The sequence below is a fragment of the Tenrec ecaudatus genome, chromosome 8 (genome assembly GCF_050624435.1).
Source record: "Tenrec ecaudatus isolate mTenEca1 chromosome 8, mTenEca1.hap1, whole genome shotgun sequence".
NCBI classification, from domain to species: Eukaryota; Metazoa; Chordata; class Mammalia; order Afrosoricida; family Tenrecidae; genus Tenrec; species Tenrec ecaudatus.
Genome location: NC_134537.1, coordinates 40316681 through 40335009, shown reverse-complemented (window position 1 = coordinate 40335009; position 18329 = coordinate 40316681). Strand labels below are relative to the sequence as shown.

Sequence of the window (18329 nt, the reverse complement as noted above, 5' to 3'; positions counted from 1 at the left end):
TTAGTTAGGATTTCAGTTTTGCCACAAATCATCCATAGGGCAAGTAACAAAGCAAGCTGTCTTTGAAACACGGGTCCAGTTGATTATTTAATGGTAATACTGTGGACACAGAAGTTAATGACTAGAAAGGAAGGCTGTGAATGGAAAGCTTAGTCTTAGCAAACAGGAGGTCAAGGGACTGTTGAAGGCACCAGACAGGGCGATCAGCAGAAGGGGTGAACCTAGAGCCCTGCCCTGCCCATCTCGCCTTTTGAAGTCAGATGGCTCCCACAACAGGGCGGAGGTGGTGGAATCGTGAAAGGTGCAAAAGCAACCACAATCACAGTCCAATAATATTGGGGAATATTTTAACTTTAGGCTTCCACGTAAGTGGAGGGGAAAAAAAACAACCTTAAAAAAAAAAAGATAATGACCTTTTTAGAAATTATTCTTTCCAATATATTTCACTTTGGTGGAAGAGAAGCCTGTTTCTATTTGATTCCAAAGGGGAAAGTGTAGATTTCTATGAGCAGTAAAATCAGAAGATCTGACGTTAGGGAAGAAAAGCACAAGGTTTATCTCAAAAAGTTACTATTTTTGTAGCAGATGGGCTCATGCATGAGAACAGTTGTGAGGACAGTGCTATGTTTCATTGTTGTGCACAGGGTCACTATGGGTCAGACCGACTCCATGGTGCCTAACATTAGTAGATATTTAACGTTATTCATGATCAATATTTTATCTTCATTTGCTTGCCTTTTATAAATGACTGCACCAGCTTTTATAACATGTCTAAGAGAAGTTACTCGACTTTAACAGACCCCTGGGAGAATCCATGTCATAAAATTGTATGAAAAATTTTGTGCGTGCATGCAGGCATTTGATTTTCAAAGATTCTTTAACCAGAAAAACAGTTACCTCTGCCATGGATGGAAAACTGAAAACAAGAGAATGACATTCTGCTGCTTGCGGTCACAGTAGTGTGTCAGTGTGATAGCAGATAAAGTCAGCTGGAACTGCTAAAGCCATAGCTCTGTCTCCAACACTCTCCTTAAAAGATCACCTATCCCGAGGGGGTTCCCAAGGAAACAAAACCCTACCTTTGTATGGGAAGAGAAACCACAGGCTGTGTGGGAGGAGAGGGGATGGGGACATTCTGTGTCAAGCAATCCGTTTTTAAAAGAAATTTGCAAAGCAGGCTACATCAATAAGAATCATTCTATTCAGTAAAAGACAAAGGACCCCAGAGGGAGGGCTGTTGTCTCCAAGACGGAGTGTCCTTGGTCCACAGTCAGTTATCTTGAAGCACATACTGGGTCCCAGAAAGAATCTCTGGAGCAATTCCTTTTAGTTATGTAAAAGTAGCTCAAGTAAACATTTAGGAAGAGATGCAACCACCCAATTTTGAGCTAAGCAAAGGCTATCCCCAACTAATTCCCTTTCAAGGATCTTTCTAAACTCTTCTGTCACAAAGTGTACGGGTGTCTGTGCATGGTGCAGTGGCAACTTTCAGATTAATACGGTGTCTGGTAAATAAAAATGACTCCAAGCTTCTCTTAGCTCTTTTTAAAAAGCATTGCTGGCACAATCAGTAATGCCATCTGCTGTCAGAGAGGAGGGAGTGACACTCGCTTTAGTGCCTTTTATGTTATCACAAACAGCCCATAAGAAAAGGGTTGAATAGAAACAAAAATAAGGGTGAAAACATCCTTTGACCGACCCTGACTATCCTTCTTGGTAGGTCAGTGTACAATGTACTGAGGTCCAGAATTAAAGCCTCCACATGGCACTTAAGTCACCACAATTTACATTCCCAAGGCCATCTCTTTGCTTCCTCCAGAATGATGGTCAACACCTGTTTACCCCCATTACCGGAACCAAACCACTATGTCCTCAGCCTTTCTACTTACAATTCTCTGTTCTGAGCTGTAAGAACAGAATCACTGAATGCAAGGTCCTAATCTCCTTGTTCCCATTTGATTCTTGGCAGAATGTTTTTGTCTCTATCTCTGTCTGTTCCCTTTCCAGCCTACTTCCCACCCTCCTTGAAGTTTCCACATCCTCAGCGACAGCAGAGAGCAGTTTCTCCTACCACAAATCTCTAATTGCCTCTATAAATATCACTGTCCCTATTTCAATATAAATGCTGGCTCTCCCTACTGAGGTCCTGGGTTGCAGCCCTCAGCCTTAACCAATCAGCTCAGTTCGGCTCTGGAAGCCTTTCCCTGTTTATCAATCTGAGTCAGTGGTCCAGACCTCTCACATGCATCTGTGGCCGTCCTATGTGCTTCCAGTGGACAGTCTCCTAACCACAGAATCGTTACATTTTAGATAACGCCAACAAAACAGGCTGGGTCAGTTTTCCACGCTTTTTAAAAAACGCAGTTTTACACCACAAACCTTGAAATGTAGGAAATCCATTTTACACCATAAACACACCCACAACTCAAAAGTCTCCTTCTACTCTGATTCCACTATTTACGTATTGGTTCTATTTTATGCCCCTTACTTAAAACATGTCCAGTGCCATCCACTAAACTGATTGCACAACCCCTACTAGGGCAGCTCTGGTTTGGAAAAGACGGATCTAGTCCCAACTTCTCCCCCACTGGTGAGGAAACTTTGTGAGGCAAGTTTGCCGGGCACATGACATTAAACCCACGTCTGACAAGTCACAGGCCAGTGTTCTCCCCACCCGCGCTGCTCAGCCCAGCCCCCCGCCCCCAGTCTCAGCACGTGCGCCAGCTCGGGCACCGACCCCACCGTCGTCGGGAAGCCAGACCTTCGAAGCCTCCGCTCCGCGGTCAGAGTCCCGTCGCGGCCACTGCTTCATGTTCCCTTAGGGCACAGTCCTCTCGGAGTCACCAGTCACCGACCAGTCTCCTCCAAGCCACTGCCAATCCTCGGTCACCGTCCCCGGGCGGTCATTGCCGCTGTCTTCCTGGGTCGGAGGCCCGCGCAGTCTCTGCCTCAGGCTCTCGGAGGTCAGCGACCCATCGCAGACGGCTATGCCTCGGTCACAGTCGCCTCGCTGTCACGGTCCCTCGGTCACGGTCGCCTCGCCGTCCCTGCCTCACACGCCCCTCGCTGTCACTGACCCGCTCTAGCCTCCGTTCCCGTTCCCTGCGGGTCCCAGTCGCAGCCCCCCGTCTGGGCCGTAAATACCTGCATCCAACGGCGCCTCTCACCTGCAGCTCGCGCTCCGCAGCGTCCCGTCCCGCCGGTTTCGGTCGAGCGCCAAGTCACCGACGAGAGAAACTGACGAGGTTGCGGGGTGACGCCCGGGGAAAGGCAGCTGGCGGAACCGTGGGCCGGAAGTCCCGCCCACTGCCCGCCCTCTGGCCAATCCGACCACAGCTTCCCCCTGAAAACCGTGACCCTCACGCAGTCGTTCCGCCTCCGCCGACGCCCGGGGATGAGGCTAGCGGAAAAGAAGGGAAAGGGGCAGGGCAGGAGGGAAAATGGTCCTGGGTCGGCCGGGAGCCGGAGCTAGGGTTGGCAGTGAGGCCGCTTCGCGTGCATGGGCCCCACGGTGACCTTCGTGCACGTGTTCTCTGGCGGTTGGTCACGAAGACTTACCTTGCGGCGCCCCCTCGGAGAAGCCGCGCGGCCAGCGCTCTCGCTCGCGGGCGTTCACGAAGCGGAGGGCCGGCCGCTTCCCACCTCGGACGTCCCTCGTCCGCCGTTGCTGCACCGCAGCGCCGACTGCTACCTCCTCGGCGACGTGCACAGCCGCCAGCGAAGTCATCTGAAAGCCGTGGCTGGCCCACACTCTGCATTTGGGCCCATCAGCCGGGGAGCGCGGTGGGTCCCCGGAGAAATTCGCACTGCCCGGCAGCACACCGGCCCAGGCGTCGCACACGCAGCCCCCGCTCCCAGTGCGGTATTGCTAGGACGCTAAACGGTCAGGTGATACACTGCTACAAGCCAGCTAATGGAAGCGCTGTGGACCACAACAGTCTGATCCAGCGTGTGCTTGGGTCGCCGCGAGTCCGAGTGGCAGCTAACCACAGAAGGAATCAAAGCAGCGTGAAGTTGAACTGGAGAGAATTTAAGGGAGGCCACTGGAAGGAAGCCCGTCTAACCGGGTGACTGATAAGAATACTTTCCCTTTCATAGAATCAACCTTTAGTGGGGTCCCTTTTAATACTGTAGATGTAAGGCACGTAGATACCCAATGTGATGGAGGAATGTACACACGGAGGTTTCATTTTTTATCTTTTGGTGGCTGAAAAGAAAAAGGGGCGATGGGGTGGTAAATGTTAGGGGTCACTTGGGTAGACCAGGAGTCCGGTGATTTCACAGGCACTGGGCTAGGTGCTCTTCTAGAATGTATGGTTATAATCTGATGGCCTTCCGTGATGGGATAGGATATAATCAACCAATCAGTTGAAATGAGACTTTCCTTGGGAATATCAATAGTAAGATTAGGGACAAAGGGGGTTGTTTTACCAAATGCCTACACTAAATGGACATTAACTGGTCATGTCACAATAAAGGAGTTTGAAAGAAATCAGGCACACATTAGAAACCTGGGCGGGGGGGGGGGGGGGGCGGTTTGATCCAAAGCTGGACAGGTGCAAGCAGAGGTCACTTAGGCACACTAGACACCAGCAACATTACCTTACACATGCACCTGAACGCAGCCACTAGAAAAGGCCAATACCTTCAACCGTGTCTCCATCCCCCCCACACACACACACACACAAGGGAATAAAAAGAAACTGAGGGCATGCCTCTCGCTTTCAGTTTGGAGGGTAGGATCTCTCCCATGAGTGCGCCCACCCTCTCCCCCTTTTCAGTTCTGGAGCTTGCTCTCCTTCAGCAAGTGCTACCCCCACCCCAAGTTCCAGCACTCCTCTTTGGCTCCAGGGCCGCCTTTTTCCGGCCATTTTCCCATGTGGTTTTTTGCCCTCCCCTGAAGCAGCTATTTTGTTTCGAACGCTCCAACAGTCCCGCCAGTCCCGTCATGCGACCTTGCATGCTTTCCTGGGATAGCCTATACTATCTGAGACTATTTCCCGAAACTTCCCTTGTCTCATAAAAGTTACTTGGATTTACAAAACTGCTTCTGCGTGGATTTTCAGTGTTGAGAAGAACCAGGAAAAACCACCCCAGAAACCTAAAAATAGAAGCTGTCTCGGATATAGAGATGGATGCTTGGACAGGGCTTGCTCTCTCAGGCCTGCACTTTTCTCCTCACCTGGCTTCCGGCTCCTGAGATGAAAACCCACAGAATAATCCAGCCTTCTGCCTGGCCAATGGATTGTGAATTTACCTGCTCCCACAATTACACAAGCCATTTCCTTGAAGTAAATAAGTATATATAAGGGAGTACTCACCCCCTCAAAAAACACATTTTTTTCAAAACTATGTATTTAATTTTTTTCTTACAAAACAACCATAACACCTTCAAAGTACTCTCCAGTTAATACATTTGTCAAATCTGCGATTCCATTCTTGGAAACATTTTTCAAACTCATCTGTTTGGATGGCTGACAGCACCCCCCCCCCTTTTTCCACCTCTTCTACATCATCAAATAGCTGTCCTTTCATGTTCTTTTGCATTTGCAGAAACAAAAAGAAGTCACATGGAGGAAGGTCAGGTGAGTAAGGTGCGTGGGGCAAGGGAGGCATGCTGTTTTTTGGCTAAAAATTGGCACAGAGATGGCTGTGTGAGCAGGTGCACTGTCACTGTGGCAAAACCAGTTCCCATCTGCCTTTTTTGTCGCACAGTTACACAATCTTTTCAGAACCTCTAAATAGAAAGCTTGATGAACAGTCTGATCTGGTGGAAGAACTTCAAATGCACTCCGAAGTCAACATTTTCATCGATTCAGGAAGTTGATGGACGTGCAGAACGAGGTTTGTCATCAATCATCATTTCACCTTTTTTTGAAATGAGAAAATCCACTCGTACACTTGAGTTTTTCCCCTAGCCCTGTCCTTGTAAGCTGTGTTCAACATCACAAGTTTCTGCAGCATTTTTCGTGAGCAGGAAACAAAATTTCACAGCCACAAGCTGTTCTCTTAAATCAGCCATCACACAAAAAAAGGTTCAAGTGAAATTGCTTTCACGAAAAAAATTCAGTGTGACCAGAGAGAACCTTCCCAGGTAACGCCACTGGATGCACGAACTCAGAACGAGTTGCTTGATGCTCCCCTAGAGGGAAAAATGTGTACTACAAAAGTTCTGCTCTGCCCGACGCAATTCCAGTTTTTTGGGGGGGGTTCTCCCCTGTAATTATAGATCATTGGTTTGTCCCTATAGAGAACTTGTGAAAGCAATAAGTAAACTTGTGCATCTGCCCAGGAACCTCCAGGGAGAAAAAGAACAAAGACTTAAATTCTGGTCTTTCCCCTTTTGAGTCTCACCAGTACTGGCTTGAGCATGCCTGATAGACTGTGGTGCCTAAGTTAGAGGAGGTAGCTGAAGAAGATAACGTGGACTCTAGGGAAAATCACTGCAAAGACAGCTAAGAATGTTAGCAAGTCCTAAGAGGAGCCTCACTTCAGACATAGCTGGGGTGCAGTGGTTACGTGCTCCAGTTCCAATCTCCCAGCCACTCTAAGAAAGAGCAATGTGGCCTCGTGCTTCCACTAAAAGCTTCCACTAAAAATTACAGCCTTGGAACCCCTATGAGACAGCTCTGCTCTGTCTTGCAATCAATTCAACAGCAATAGGTTTGCTTTGACTTAATTCCATACACATACAACTTGGACCCTCTGAGACCCTAATACTAGGGACAAACCCGGGGGGTGGGGGGAAGATGGGTGTTGAAAGTAATAAGCTATGTACAGCATAACTAAGCAAAAACACCGCAGTGAGAGATAAAGGCAACAATTCAAAATACAGAATAAAAAAACCTAAATACAAATCCATCTCAGTGTCATTTATTATAGTGGAATATTCAAAATACACAGTCCCTCACCAGGGAAATGACAAAACTCCCCAGTGACATAACCTAATGGAATAAATAAAACTTAGATTCTGCTAATTAAAATCAGTATAAATAAAATGCTGTCAAAACCGTTTATGACATTTTCAGAAGTGAAATCAAGGTACAAGGTTGCACATATTGCTCTAACCATACAAATACAAAGCACTGGTAGAAAACGTATCAAATATTTACAACTGGTTATGTTTGAGCAGTTGAATGATGAATTTCCCCTATGCTTTCTTCTTCTTTTCAAATGCAATAACTTATTGTCACAAAATTAAAACCTTAAAAGTATAAGGCCTAATAACTGCCGAACTGCCACGTTATCTTTATTTGAGCAATGTTTAAAAGTTATCTTTATTTTAACAATGTTTAAAAGTTCATATTTCTTCAGTCATCTCTTCCCCGTTTTTCAAAGATTCAATAGTAGAAACATCCAAATGCTGCAACAATACAGAATAAACTTTCCTGAAACAACAAACAAAACACATACACATGCACATAAATCCAGAATGTTAATACTAGTGAGGGGATCAGGAGCAGCACAGACAACTGAAATCACCACCACCCCAGACTGTATTCCAACTTTAAATCACAAATACCTTTAAATCACAAAAAGCTGCTTTCCTGAGGGTAACAATGAGATTATTTGCTAAAAGAGTAGGGTAAATCTACATATAACCCCCTCCCAGGGGGGCAGACAACAGAAAAGTGGGCGAAGAGAGACACTGGTCAGTGTAAGACATGGGGGGAAAAAACTTTAATAAATTATCAAGGGTTCCTGAGGGACGGAGGGTGAGGGAGGGGAGAAAATGAGCTGATACCAAGGGCTCAAGTAGAAAGAAAATGTTTTGAGAATGATGATGGCAACATATGTACAAATGTGCTTGACACAATCGATAGATGTTTGTATGGATGGATTGTGATATGAGCTGTAAGAGCCCCCAATAACATGATTTTTTTTAATTAAACTAACATCTAGGAAATAAAATGCACACTAATTTATTTAATGCATACTCATGTAATAAACTTTTCTATTTCCCCTGCTTTGTCATAGAAATTAAATGGAATGCTAATGGTCTCAGGTGTTCTGGACTAAAATACCCCTTTGTTTTCTAAGGGGGGGGAGGGGAGGCTCTGGTTAAGGCTTAGTTCCCGCCCAGCAGCTCCTCCACAGGAGGAGGATGGAATCCTTTGCTTCTGTAAATATTGACAGCCTTGACACAGGAAAACCTATGGGGACATCCGACTAACTTACAGGGGTGCTGGGAGTCAAAATCGACTTCAAAGGTGTCGGTTGGGTGTTTTCCCCAAACATTTTATTGGGAGATAATCCAGACATCATACCATTCCATTGTTCAATCACATCACACAGTTTTGTACGATTGCTAACACCATCAATTTCAAAACATTTTCTTCTTTCTTGAGCTCTGTTATCAGCTTTCCTTTTCCAGCACTCCCCCCCCACACACACACACACATGCACCACCACCTTCTCCACTACAACCCGCCAAAAACCCTTACTCTAATTGTTGTCTCTAGAGGTTCATCAATCCAGGGTTTCATATATTAAAAAAAAAAACAATGACAAAATATATCAGAGATAAACCCTAATATGAAACACACAGAGAAACTATTTTAAAAAAACATCAAATCCAATGTGTATCAGAGGGAAGATCAAGAGACAAGGTTTTAACCGTTCAAGTCAAGATTTATCATTTTAATCTATTGTAGTCATTTCTCCAATCCTCTCTGTTTAGCACCCATTTTATTCCCATGTGTTTGGGTATTTTGAGACTGCCTTTTAACTTCAAATCTCAAAACGCTTTCCAGGTCCCAAGTAAACTTGCTAAGACACGTTTTTGGCATCAGGTGGTAGAGTTCCACCAACCTCAGCTCCAGCCTAGTTACGATGAAAGAAAAGCAATCTGAGCTCAAGCACTTGATTGTTAAACCAAAGTAAAATTCTGTGGTTGTCTGAGCTGTGTTCTACAACAGTGTTGTTTATTTGAAGGGCCCATCTTCCTATTTTTTGCCCTGTCCAATCACTCAGCGACTGTTCAACCAAAAAGCCAAACCCACTGTCATCAAGGCACCTCCAACTCACAATGACCACACTCATAAAGGGTGGAACTTCCCCTGTGGGTTTCCAAGCCTGTAACTTTTTTTTTTTTCCCCGGCCTGTAACTTTTACTGGGAGTTCAAAGCTCATCTTTCTCTGGGGAAGCAGCTGGTGGTTTTGCATGGCTGGCAGCTCAACGCATAAACCACTATGTCACCGGGGCCCCAGAAAGATACCTTAAGATCATCTAGACTATCAGCGCCCAACCCCGGTAGTACAGTCCTACTAAGGTGGTGGGGGAGGCAGGAAGTTTTTAAAAATTCAGATTTATTGATATGGTTGATTTTATCAGCATCTATTTAAGTGGGGCCCCAGGATCCGCATTTTAAACACGTTCCACAATTAGGTTGCCACAGTCAGTGTTTGGGAAGATCCTTCTACAGCATTCTACTGTAACTCAGGCAATCTGAGACCTAATGAGGTCCAATGATTTCCCTAAATCACACAAGTAGGAAGTGACAGAACCGGAAATGGAACCACTTTCACCTCGTTCACTCAATCCAGTCTCTGGTCAACTCTATTTTAACTCTGATTCTACAAATTCGCCATCTAAAGGCAAATGTTTAGATAGCGAACGGAAAGTATTTCTGAGAGAAAATAAAAAGTAACCACATTATGTATGATTAAAATATGTAATCTATACTATCCTGCCAAGGCGTCAGTGAAACCTTTTAAAAAGTCCTCTTTATTTTTGCTCAGTTTTGAGAATGACTTTGAGATTAAGCAATTAATTTTACTTCTAAAAGAGAAACCAGCTTTGCCCATGAAATCCCTGCCACCCAATTAGCTCTAAATCATAAGATCACTGCCATAAACTGATTCCAATTTATAAACAATCGTAAACCAAAGCCTAAAATCCATTGTCAGGGTCCCCACACGGATTAAGCCAGTGAATTCCCTCTGGCTGTAGTAGAGGGGTGTGAACAGCCTTTGTTATCGGAAAATCTGATTATGGCAGTTTAGGTTAGATTGTAATATCATTTGATCTTCCTTTTAGCCCATTTTGGAGTTGTTTCATTTTTTTTTAAAGTGAAGGGGAAATACACATGAATTAAGATTCTAGTGAATCCCCTCTGACCAGAGACCAGGATGTACAGAAGCTTCTTATCAGGCAGGGAGCCTTGGAAAATGGATGGATGCAGATGCAATTAGATGAAAATTCAACACCTTATCATTTGATCTCCCTTTTGACTCATTTTAAATTTGTTCTAGTTTTTAATCTTTTCAGCTTTCTTTTTGATTGAGGTTTTTCTCTGTTGTACTTTGCTATTGTTGTTGGCTCTTGTTTTGTTTTTGTATGGTTTCCTGTATATGAAAACCAGGACAAGTAAGTAAATATACAGAGACCATAAATGGTATCTTGGGGGCGAGGCAGGACCGGCTGGGAGGAAATGGGGAGTTAATAACACTGAATATAAGAAAGAAGAAAATGTGCTAAAATTGATTGTGGTAATGATTGTACAACTTTTCTTAATATGACTAAACTATTAAACTGCATGATGTGTAAATTACTATATGCCAATTAAACTGTTAAAAATAATAATACAATAAAACCCGCGACTATCAAGTCGATGCCAACTCATACAACCACATAGGATAGGATAGAACTGCCCTGTGAAGTTTCAGAGGGCATAACTCTTTTTGGGTTAAAAAGCCTCGTCTTTCTTCCTTGCAGCAGCTTATGGCTTTAAACTGCCACCCTGGCGGATGGCAGCCCAACCTGAAATCACTATGCCACCAAGAAGCTCTTATACATAATAATAGCAATCTCCAAATGCAGACCTACGGAGGTTTATATCATCTATATATGCATGGAGGGCTCCCTATGTTTTTACTTTAATAATAGAAGAAAGCAACAGTCTATCTGCTCACCCACACAGAGAATTAAGATAAATGTCTAAACTGAAAATGTCCAAAAAAAGAAAGTGGCTTCATATCTTCATAAATACTAAGTAATTCACTTGAAATACCCATGTTTCCTTAGAAAAGTTAACCCCCAAAAATCCAAATAAACTTACATTCATGAAAACATCATGAACATAGTTGTCAGTGTCTGCATCCCAGAAACAGCGAGCAGCCATGCTAGAGAGTCAGAGAAGCAACAAGAATCATCAGTAGGGTGACCAGACTATACGGAACGCCTGTTTGTCAGGAGCACACGTTTCCCTTGATACCTTCAGATAGCTAGGTGACCCCCAATCTTTTTCTCAAGTTAGCACACAGAAGAATCCTAGTCTGTTCAGCAGAGTACAATGGACAAACTGGAAGTGACTAGAGTTGTAGATGAGGCTGCAGGCAGCTAAAATGACCAGGAGTTGATTCGATGTCCTTGAGGGCTGGTTGGAAATTTTGGATTCGGGTTTAATATGGCTGACAACAACTAACAAAAGATGGGTGTCTGTGACTTTTGGATAAAACAATCACTTAAAGATTTATGCCTGAAATGGGCTCAATCCCTCAACATTAGTCTAAGTAGGTAGGCCTCGAAGGGCCCAAAAGATTCTTCAATCAGTCTGATCCTTTCGTGGTGTGATTGCTGTGGGGAATGTTGAGTTAACTGGGGTTAACTCCTCTGGCTGTCCCTGGAAGAGTAGAACTGTCTCACAGTGACATCAGGCTGCAGTCTTTACAGGTGCAGGTGGCCAGGATAGAATCCCACAAAAGCAAGAAGAAAACACTGAATTCTGAGTTCAATCTCCTATCTAATCTTAAATCTAAAATGATCTCTCACTGCCATCGAGTCAATACTGACTCATATGACCCTACAGAACAGGGTCGAACTACACCTGTGAGTTTCAGAGACTGTACTTATTTACGGGAGTTGAAAGACCGTTTTTCTCCCTCGCAGTGACCGGTGATTTCGAAGTGCTGACCTTGCAAACCACAGCCCAAATGCATCAACCCTATTCCACCAGGGCTCCATGACCTCTACAGGAGATTGTAAGGAAGCCGAGAGGTGCCAGAGACCAAATCAGTCAAATTAGAGCCAACAGGCTTTATTGGGCAGAACGTCCCACGGTCCACAGTGTCTGGGCCACGGGAGTTGCACTGCAGGCTGCAGGGGTGGTGCTTATATATGGACAGGTATGTCCAGGTTTCTGGAATGTAAGGTGTCTTCCTGGTTCTGGGAGTATTTGTGCCAGATGCAGAGCGGTGGGCAAGAACAAAGCAGGCACTGAGCCAAACGGGCCCTGCCGGTGCTGGGTGCAGAGTGGTGGGCCGAGAACAAAACAGGCACTGAGCCAAATGGGCCATGAACAAAATGGGCCGTGAGTGAAAGAAGGAAAAAAACTTGCAAAGCTGCTGACAGGTTACATAGCCAGCTCTGGTCAGCTCCACAGATGTGTGTGGGAGATTCAAGGCCACTTGCTGCTAGTTGTTTCAGCCAGTTCTAGTCAGCTCCGCAAGGGTTAGGGAGATTCAAGGTCACTTGCTGCTAGAAGCTGGCCTGGCATTGATCCATCCATACAGAGACTATATTACTTAATTTCTTAAAGTGGCTATTTTCTGCTATACTTGATCTATATTCTGCATTCTCTTCTCCCTGTTTCTTGAAAGCAAGTCGAAATAAAGGCCAATTAAAATCTGGGAACCACGTACGTGCCCATGAGTACCAGACCAGCTCTCTGGGTGTTAAGTGAGCAGCTACTCACTGAAAGGCAGGTGGTCAAAACCCACTCAGAGGTGCCTCCAACGTAAGATCTAGAAACCTACTGCCAAAAGGTGGCAGTCCAGGAAATTCTGTGGAGTCCAGCAAACTGTGATGGGTGCGCTCACGATGTGCTGGATCAGTTTGACAGCAACAGATGAACCAGACTGGAAACAAAGTGATGGTGTTTCCTAGCACTTCAACTGGATCGCGGCCCCTAAAGACTTACCAAAGACTTCAAGAAGAGATGTTTACAATATAATGTTAAGTGAAAAAGGCAATGACCAAGGTCTGATATTGTTTATTATATGTAAGTATATGAATCAACATTGTTAACAATGATTGAGCACATCCTTGGCACCAACCATGGGTCCAAGTGATTTACACTTAAAGGGATTAACTCATAATCCTATGAGGTATTATTATTAAGCTCATTAATAAATAGAGAGCAGATACATTTATTTGTCGAAGTCATAAAACTAGTTTAAAAAGCTTGGCTTTGCCCCCAATAAAATGATTAAAAAAAAAAAACCTTGGTTTTGACTGCCGAGAAAGATATACGTATTTTTAAGGTATTTTTTTCTTTCAATTTTACATAGAAGAGTTCTATTCAGCATTAATAGGTCACATTTCTTAATCAAGAATGTTCTACCTACTTCCAAGTATAGCAACAGCAACAATATGAAATGAAATTAACTACTTATTTGATCAAATAAATATTTATTTAGCAAGTACCAAATATACAGAAAAATTAAAATCTGGCCCCATTTACCAAACATTTCCCAATTTAATTAGCTTTAAAAGAAGTGAGCACACACCAGAACAGAATAATTTAGAGTTGGTGCAATATTTTTAAAAAGAGGAGAAGAGCTATAAAAGAGAATGGGAAACAATAGGCAAAAAGAAATTTAGGAGACCTACCAGTCAAATGTAATATGTGCACATGGGATACTAATTTTAATATATAAATTGTAAAAATGTGTACACACATAAATATGAGACAACTGGGGTTGATCTGAGCACTAATTGGATGTTTTATGACATTACATGCTGATAATGTTTTAGACGAGATATGGTATTTTATAATGTTTAAAGAATCCATATAAAAATCTGCAAGTGTCCGCAGGTCTGTATAAATAAGACAGGCTGAATGGATAATATGGAGGAAAAACAACGGGACTGATAGTTCCAGAGGGGAAATGGAATAGGGGGAGGTGGGGAGTAAGGAAGTGGTGTTAACAAACCCAGGGACTAGGGAACAACAAGTGATCCAAATTGGTGGTGAGGTGGGTGTGGGAAGCCTGGGAGGGCATGATCAAGGGTAATGTAGCAAGAGGAATTGATGAAACTCAGGTGGGGACTGAGCATGATAGTGGGACAGGAGGAAAGTCAAGGGAAATAGAGGAAAAAGCTGGGAGGCAAAGGGCATTTATAGAGGTCTAGACAAAGACATGTACATATGCAAATATATATATGAGGAAGGGGAAATAGCTCTATGTGCCTATATTTATAGGTTTAATATTAAGGTGGCAGAGGACATTGGACCTCCACTCAAGTACTCCCTCAATGCAAGAATACTTTCTTCTATTAAATTGGCATTCTATGACGCTCACTTTCCCAACAGAACCGCTGAAGACAAAGTGGGTGAATAAGCAAATGTGAAAGCTAATGGTGCCCAGATATCAAAAGATATAGCGTCTGGGGTCTTAAAAGCTTTAGAGTAAACAAGCGGCCATCTAGCTGAGAAGCAACAAAACCCACATGGAAGAACACACCAGCCTGTGTGATCACGAGGTGCCAAATGGATCAGTTATCAGGCATCAAAGAACAAAAAATCATATCATTGGGTGCACACCTCCACGATAGGATCACTGAGGACAAATGGGTGCATAAGCAAATGTGGTGAAGAAAGCTGATGGTGCCTGGTTATCAAAAGATATAGCATCTGGGGTCTTAAAGGCTTGAAGGTAAACAAGCGGCCATCTAGCTCTGAACAACGAAGCCCACATAGAAGAAGCACACCAGCCTGTGCAATCACGAGGTGTCAAAGGGATTTGGTATAAGGCATCATCAGAACAAAAAAATCTTACCATAGTGAATGAGGGGGAAAGAGCAGAGTGGAGACCCAAAGCCCATTTGCCGGCCACTGAAGATCCCCTCACAGAGGGGTCTAGGGTAGGAGATGAGTCAGTCAGGGTGCGATGAAGCACCGATGAAGAATACAGCTTTCCTCTAGTTCCCAAATGCTTCCTCCCCACCCCCACTATCATGATCCCAATTCTACCTTGCAAGTCTGGCTAGACCAGAGGATGTACACTGGTGCAGATAGGAGCTGAAGGCACCGGGAATTCAGGGCAGATGATACCTTCAGGATGGGGGGTGTGAGTGGCGATACTGGGAGGGTAGAGGGAAAGTGGGTTGGAAAGAGGGAATTGATTACAAGGATCTACATGTGACCTCCTCCCTGGGGGGCAGACAACAGAAAAGGGGGTGAAGGGAGATGTCGGACAGGACAAGATATGACAAAGTAATAATTTATAAATTATCAAGGGCTCATGAGGGAGGGAGGAGCGGGGAGGGAGGGGGAAAAAAGAGGACCTGATGCCAAGGGCTTAAGTGGAGAGCAAATGCTTTGAAAATGATGAGGGCAATGAATGTACAGATGTGCTTTACACAATTGATATATGTATGGATTGTGATAAGAGTTGTATGAGCCCCTAATAAAACGTTTAAAAAAATCTGAAAGTGAAGAGGCAATAGCTGCATGAAGTGGTGGATGTAATTTATGATACTGAACTGCACTTGCAAAAATATGTGCAATTACAAATGTTGTAATATATATATAATCACAATAAAAAAATGAGTGCTTATCTTTTAGCAATACATTACTGTGGTATAGTATTCCTAGATGAAAGAGTCTGATGACTGGAATTTCCTTCGAAACCCAATGAGAGTCCAGAAGGGTGTAAATGGTGCAATCCGTTCCTGCTGAGCACACTGTAGCTAGAGGACAAAAACATGGGGGTTCTTCGGTCGCTCCATTTTTGCACATGCTTGGCATTTTAGATCACAAAAGTTGAAGATACAAAGGGCTCTTATGCCAGGCTCTCGTGTTTGTCCTGAACACATTTAACAAAATTCAACTGGTTTCAGGAGGTTAGATGCGCAGGGTTTGATATAAGACATTCTATGGAATTCAGGGACAAAGAGTTCGGGAAGACTGGTCTAGAATGTGGCATCAGGAAGCCTAGCCCTGATGGGGTGTCGGGTTGTGCACTGGGCTGCTAGCAGTTTAAAACCACCAGCTGCACTGTGAGAAGACAAAGCTTCTACCCCTGGAAAGACTGACAACCTCAGAAAACCTCCAGAGCAGGGCTACCCTCTCCTACAGGGTCGCTATGACTCAGAATTGACTTGATGTTAGTGAGGTTGAGGGCTTTTTGGTTTGTTTGGTTTACATTATCCTGCCATCAAGATTTACAGCAAATACAATGAAAGAGTAATGGCTAAATTAGACACAAGATGGCCCCAAGATTTTAAGCTAGAATGGATAGAAATTTTATAATACTTGAAGACAGAGAAATCAAAATGAGAGGCTGGTTCAAGGAGAAAAGGGGCAAATAAACCATTTGAGCATATTGCCTTTCAAGTTACAAAACAGTAGAGTATTTCTCAATCTTTTTTGTGATGAGAAATTCTCCTAACGCCTTTGACCAAATGGTAGGGGAAGCTATACAAACAAGAATGAGTCCTGTGCTGGCCTTCAGAAGACTGAGCTCTGTTAGGGGCACTGAATCTGACCAGATATGTGATTCTGGACAAAGAATGCCAGATTCATCGGTGTCAGCTATCAGTAAATGGATTAGACACTAGAAATCTCTCTTCACATGTAACAGGCTACAGTGAAAAGTTCAGTGAAAAGATCCATAGTATATTTTATTGACTCAACAAATATGCTTGTACTTTCTTGAAAAATACTGTCTGAGCAGTGACTACAAAGGGCAGAAGGCGGGGAACACTTGGGCACAGGAAAGGGCAGGAAACAGATCTGGGCTCAAAGCACAGGAGTGACTGAGTGCATGAGCATGTATGAGCTCCTGGAATGGAGCACATGAACAAGAGCCCTGAAGAGCTCACAGCTGGGGATGCTCAAGGTCACAAGCCAGTGAAGGAAGGGAAGGAGGAAGAGGAAAGCCCAAGTTAGATGGTGCTATCAGGACCACAACAAAGACAAAAACAAAGAAATAGAAGGCAAAGCTAAGAACGAAGCCTAAGCAAGGGCCACTGGATTTGCTAATCCAGAGCTCTCAGAAAACTTGAAAGAAGTTACCGTAACTTAGGCTAGTGGTAGGACCCAAAGTGGGGCCCAAGGAACTTGAGAGGAAATACATATACACAACCCTATGCCTAGGGGAGGGCACAGACATGGACCCAAGAGACTTATTAGCCTACGGACACCACGGTCAGTCAGTCCCCCTGGAGCTCCCCGACTGTTGAGCCTTTAGCACGGCCAGCTCTTCTGCTCATCACACTCTCAGAGAGACATAGTCGAGCCGAACCGCCAAGACCTCGACTCCTAATGAGATGCTTACATTAAAAAACAGAAGGAACAAACAACTACTCACAATACTCCTTCGCCTCTTTGTTCTCCAACCACCACTTGCACCACCATTTTGTATCGGTCAAATCCCATTTCTAGAAGGAAAAATGAAGAAAATTACCTAGCAGTATCTATGCAGTGAAATAATATACTAACAGTAAATTTCCCCAGACACAGACATAAGCAATTAGTTCACAAGCATTTGTTGAGTATGGCAGTAAGCTTGGGAGTCAGACAGGTTTGAGGATAGTCCTAACTGCAAATTTACCAGGTCTATCACCTCAGACAATTCATTTAACTTTTCAGTTTAAATACTACATATCTGTTAAATGAGCATATCATAACCTACCTCTTGGAGATATTTTTAGATTATATGAAATAATATATACAAAAGGGCTTCAAAAAGTTCCTGGAATAATGGAACTAAAAGATCATGGGATTTTCCCATGAAAGTCTCGAAACCCACGACAAATATACCAGATCATTACATAGTAATATATAAGGCATCTTAAAGAGTAGTTTAGCAGATACTCAACAGTTGTTCAATAAACCTTAGCTTCTTGCCTTTTTGTCCTGCTCTAAGTTAGGTACTGACTTAGGCCCTCAAGACAGAGATAAAAACAAGACAGTCTTCTTGCTTTGAAGAGCTCACAGAGGTTGGGAAGGCAAGTATGAAAAAGACAATGAAAATGCAATACACTAACAATTCAGAGAAAAGGCATGTACACAATACATCAGGAGCACAGAGATGGCTCTTCTCTTTGGTAGTGAGAAAGACTGACCCAAAAAGCTTCCTTGAAGGATATGGTGCATGAGGTAAGTCCCGAAGGACAAGTGGGAATTTATCAGGTTAGCACTATCTCTTCATCCTATCAACGGAAGCAGTACACCCAAAGGCATGACAGTACAGGCTTTCAGAACATTAAGCTGCTCTGTAAGGGAGCCAAGAAAAAAAGAAAACAGAGATTTCAGAGAATGAAGGGATGGATGGTCCAGCAGGCCCCAGCTGCTTGCCCCAGAACTATGTTGTGAATGCAA

The 18329-nt window shown here is 43.8% G+C and overlaps 1 protein-coding gene across 4 annotated transcripts in view; it reads right to left on the bottom strand.

The window, feature by feature from the left end:
• Nucleotides 1-18329, bottom strand: part of PCYT1A (phosphate cytidylyltransferase 1A, choline) — a 103875-nt gene that overhangs the window by 69873 nt on the left and 15673 nt on the right. Inside the window, exons 3-5 of one of the 4 annotated variants that reach the window (XM_075556265.1) lie at nt 17317-17386; nt 11061-11124; nt 6858-7388 (exon numbers count right to left, since the gene is read on the bottom strand). In XM_075556265.1, the coding sequence (XP_075412380.1) occupies nt 7341-7388; nt 11061-11124; nt 17317-17386 (182 nt within the window). In that variant the 3' untranslated portion in view covers nt 6858-7340. Of the gene's footprint in view, nt 1-3144; nt 3320-6857; nt 7389-11060; nt 11125-17316; nt 17387-18329 lie in introns of those variants that run through there. The other 3 variants (XM_075556262.1, XM_075556263.1, XM_075556264.1) reach the window with 3 other exon arrangements.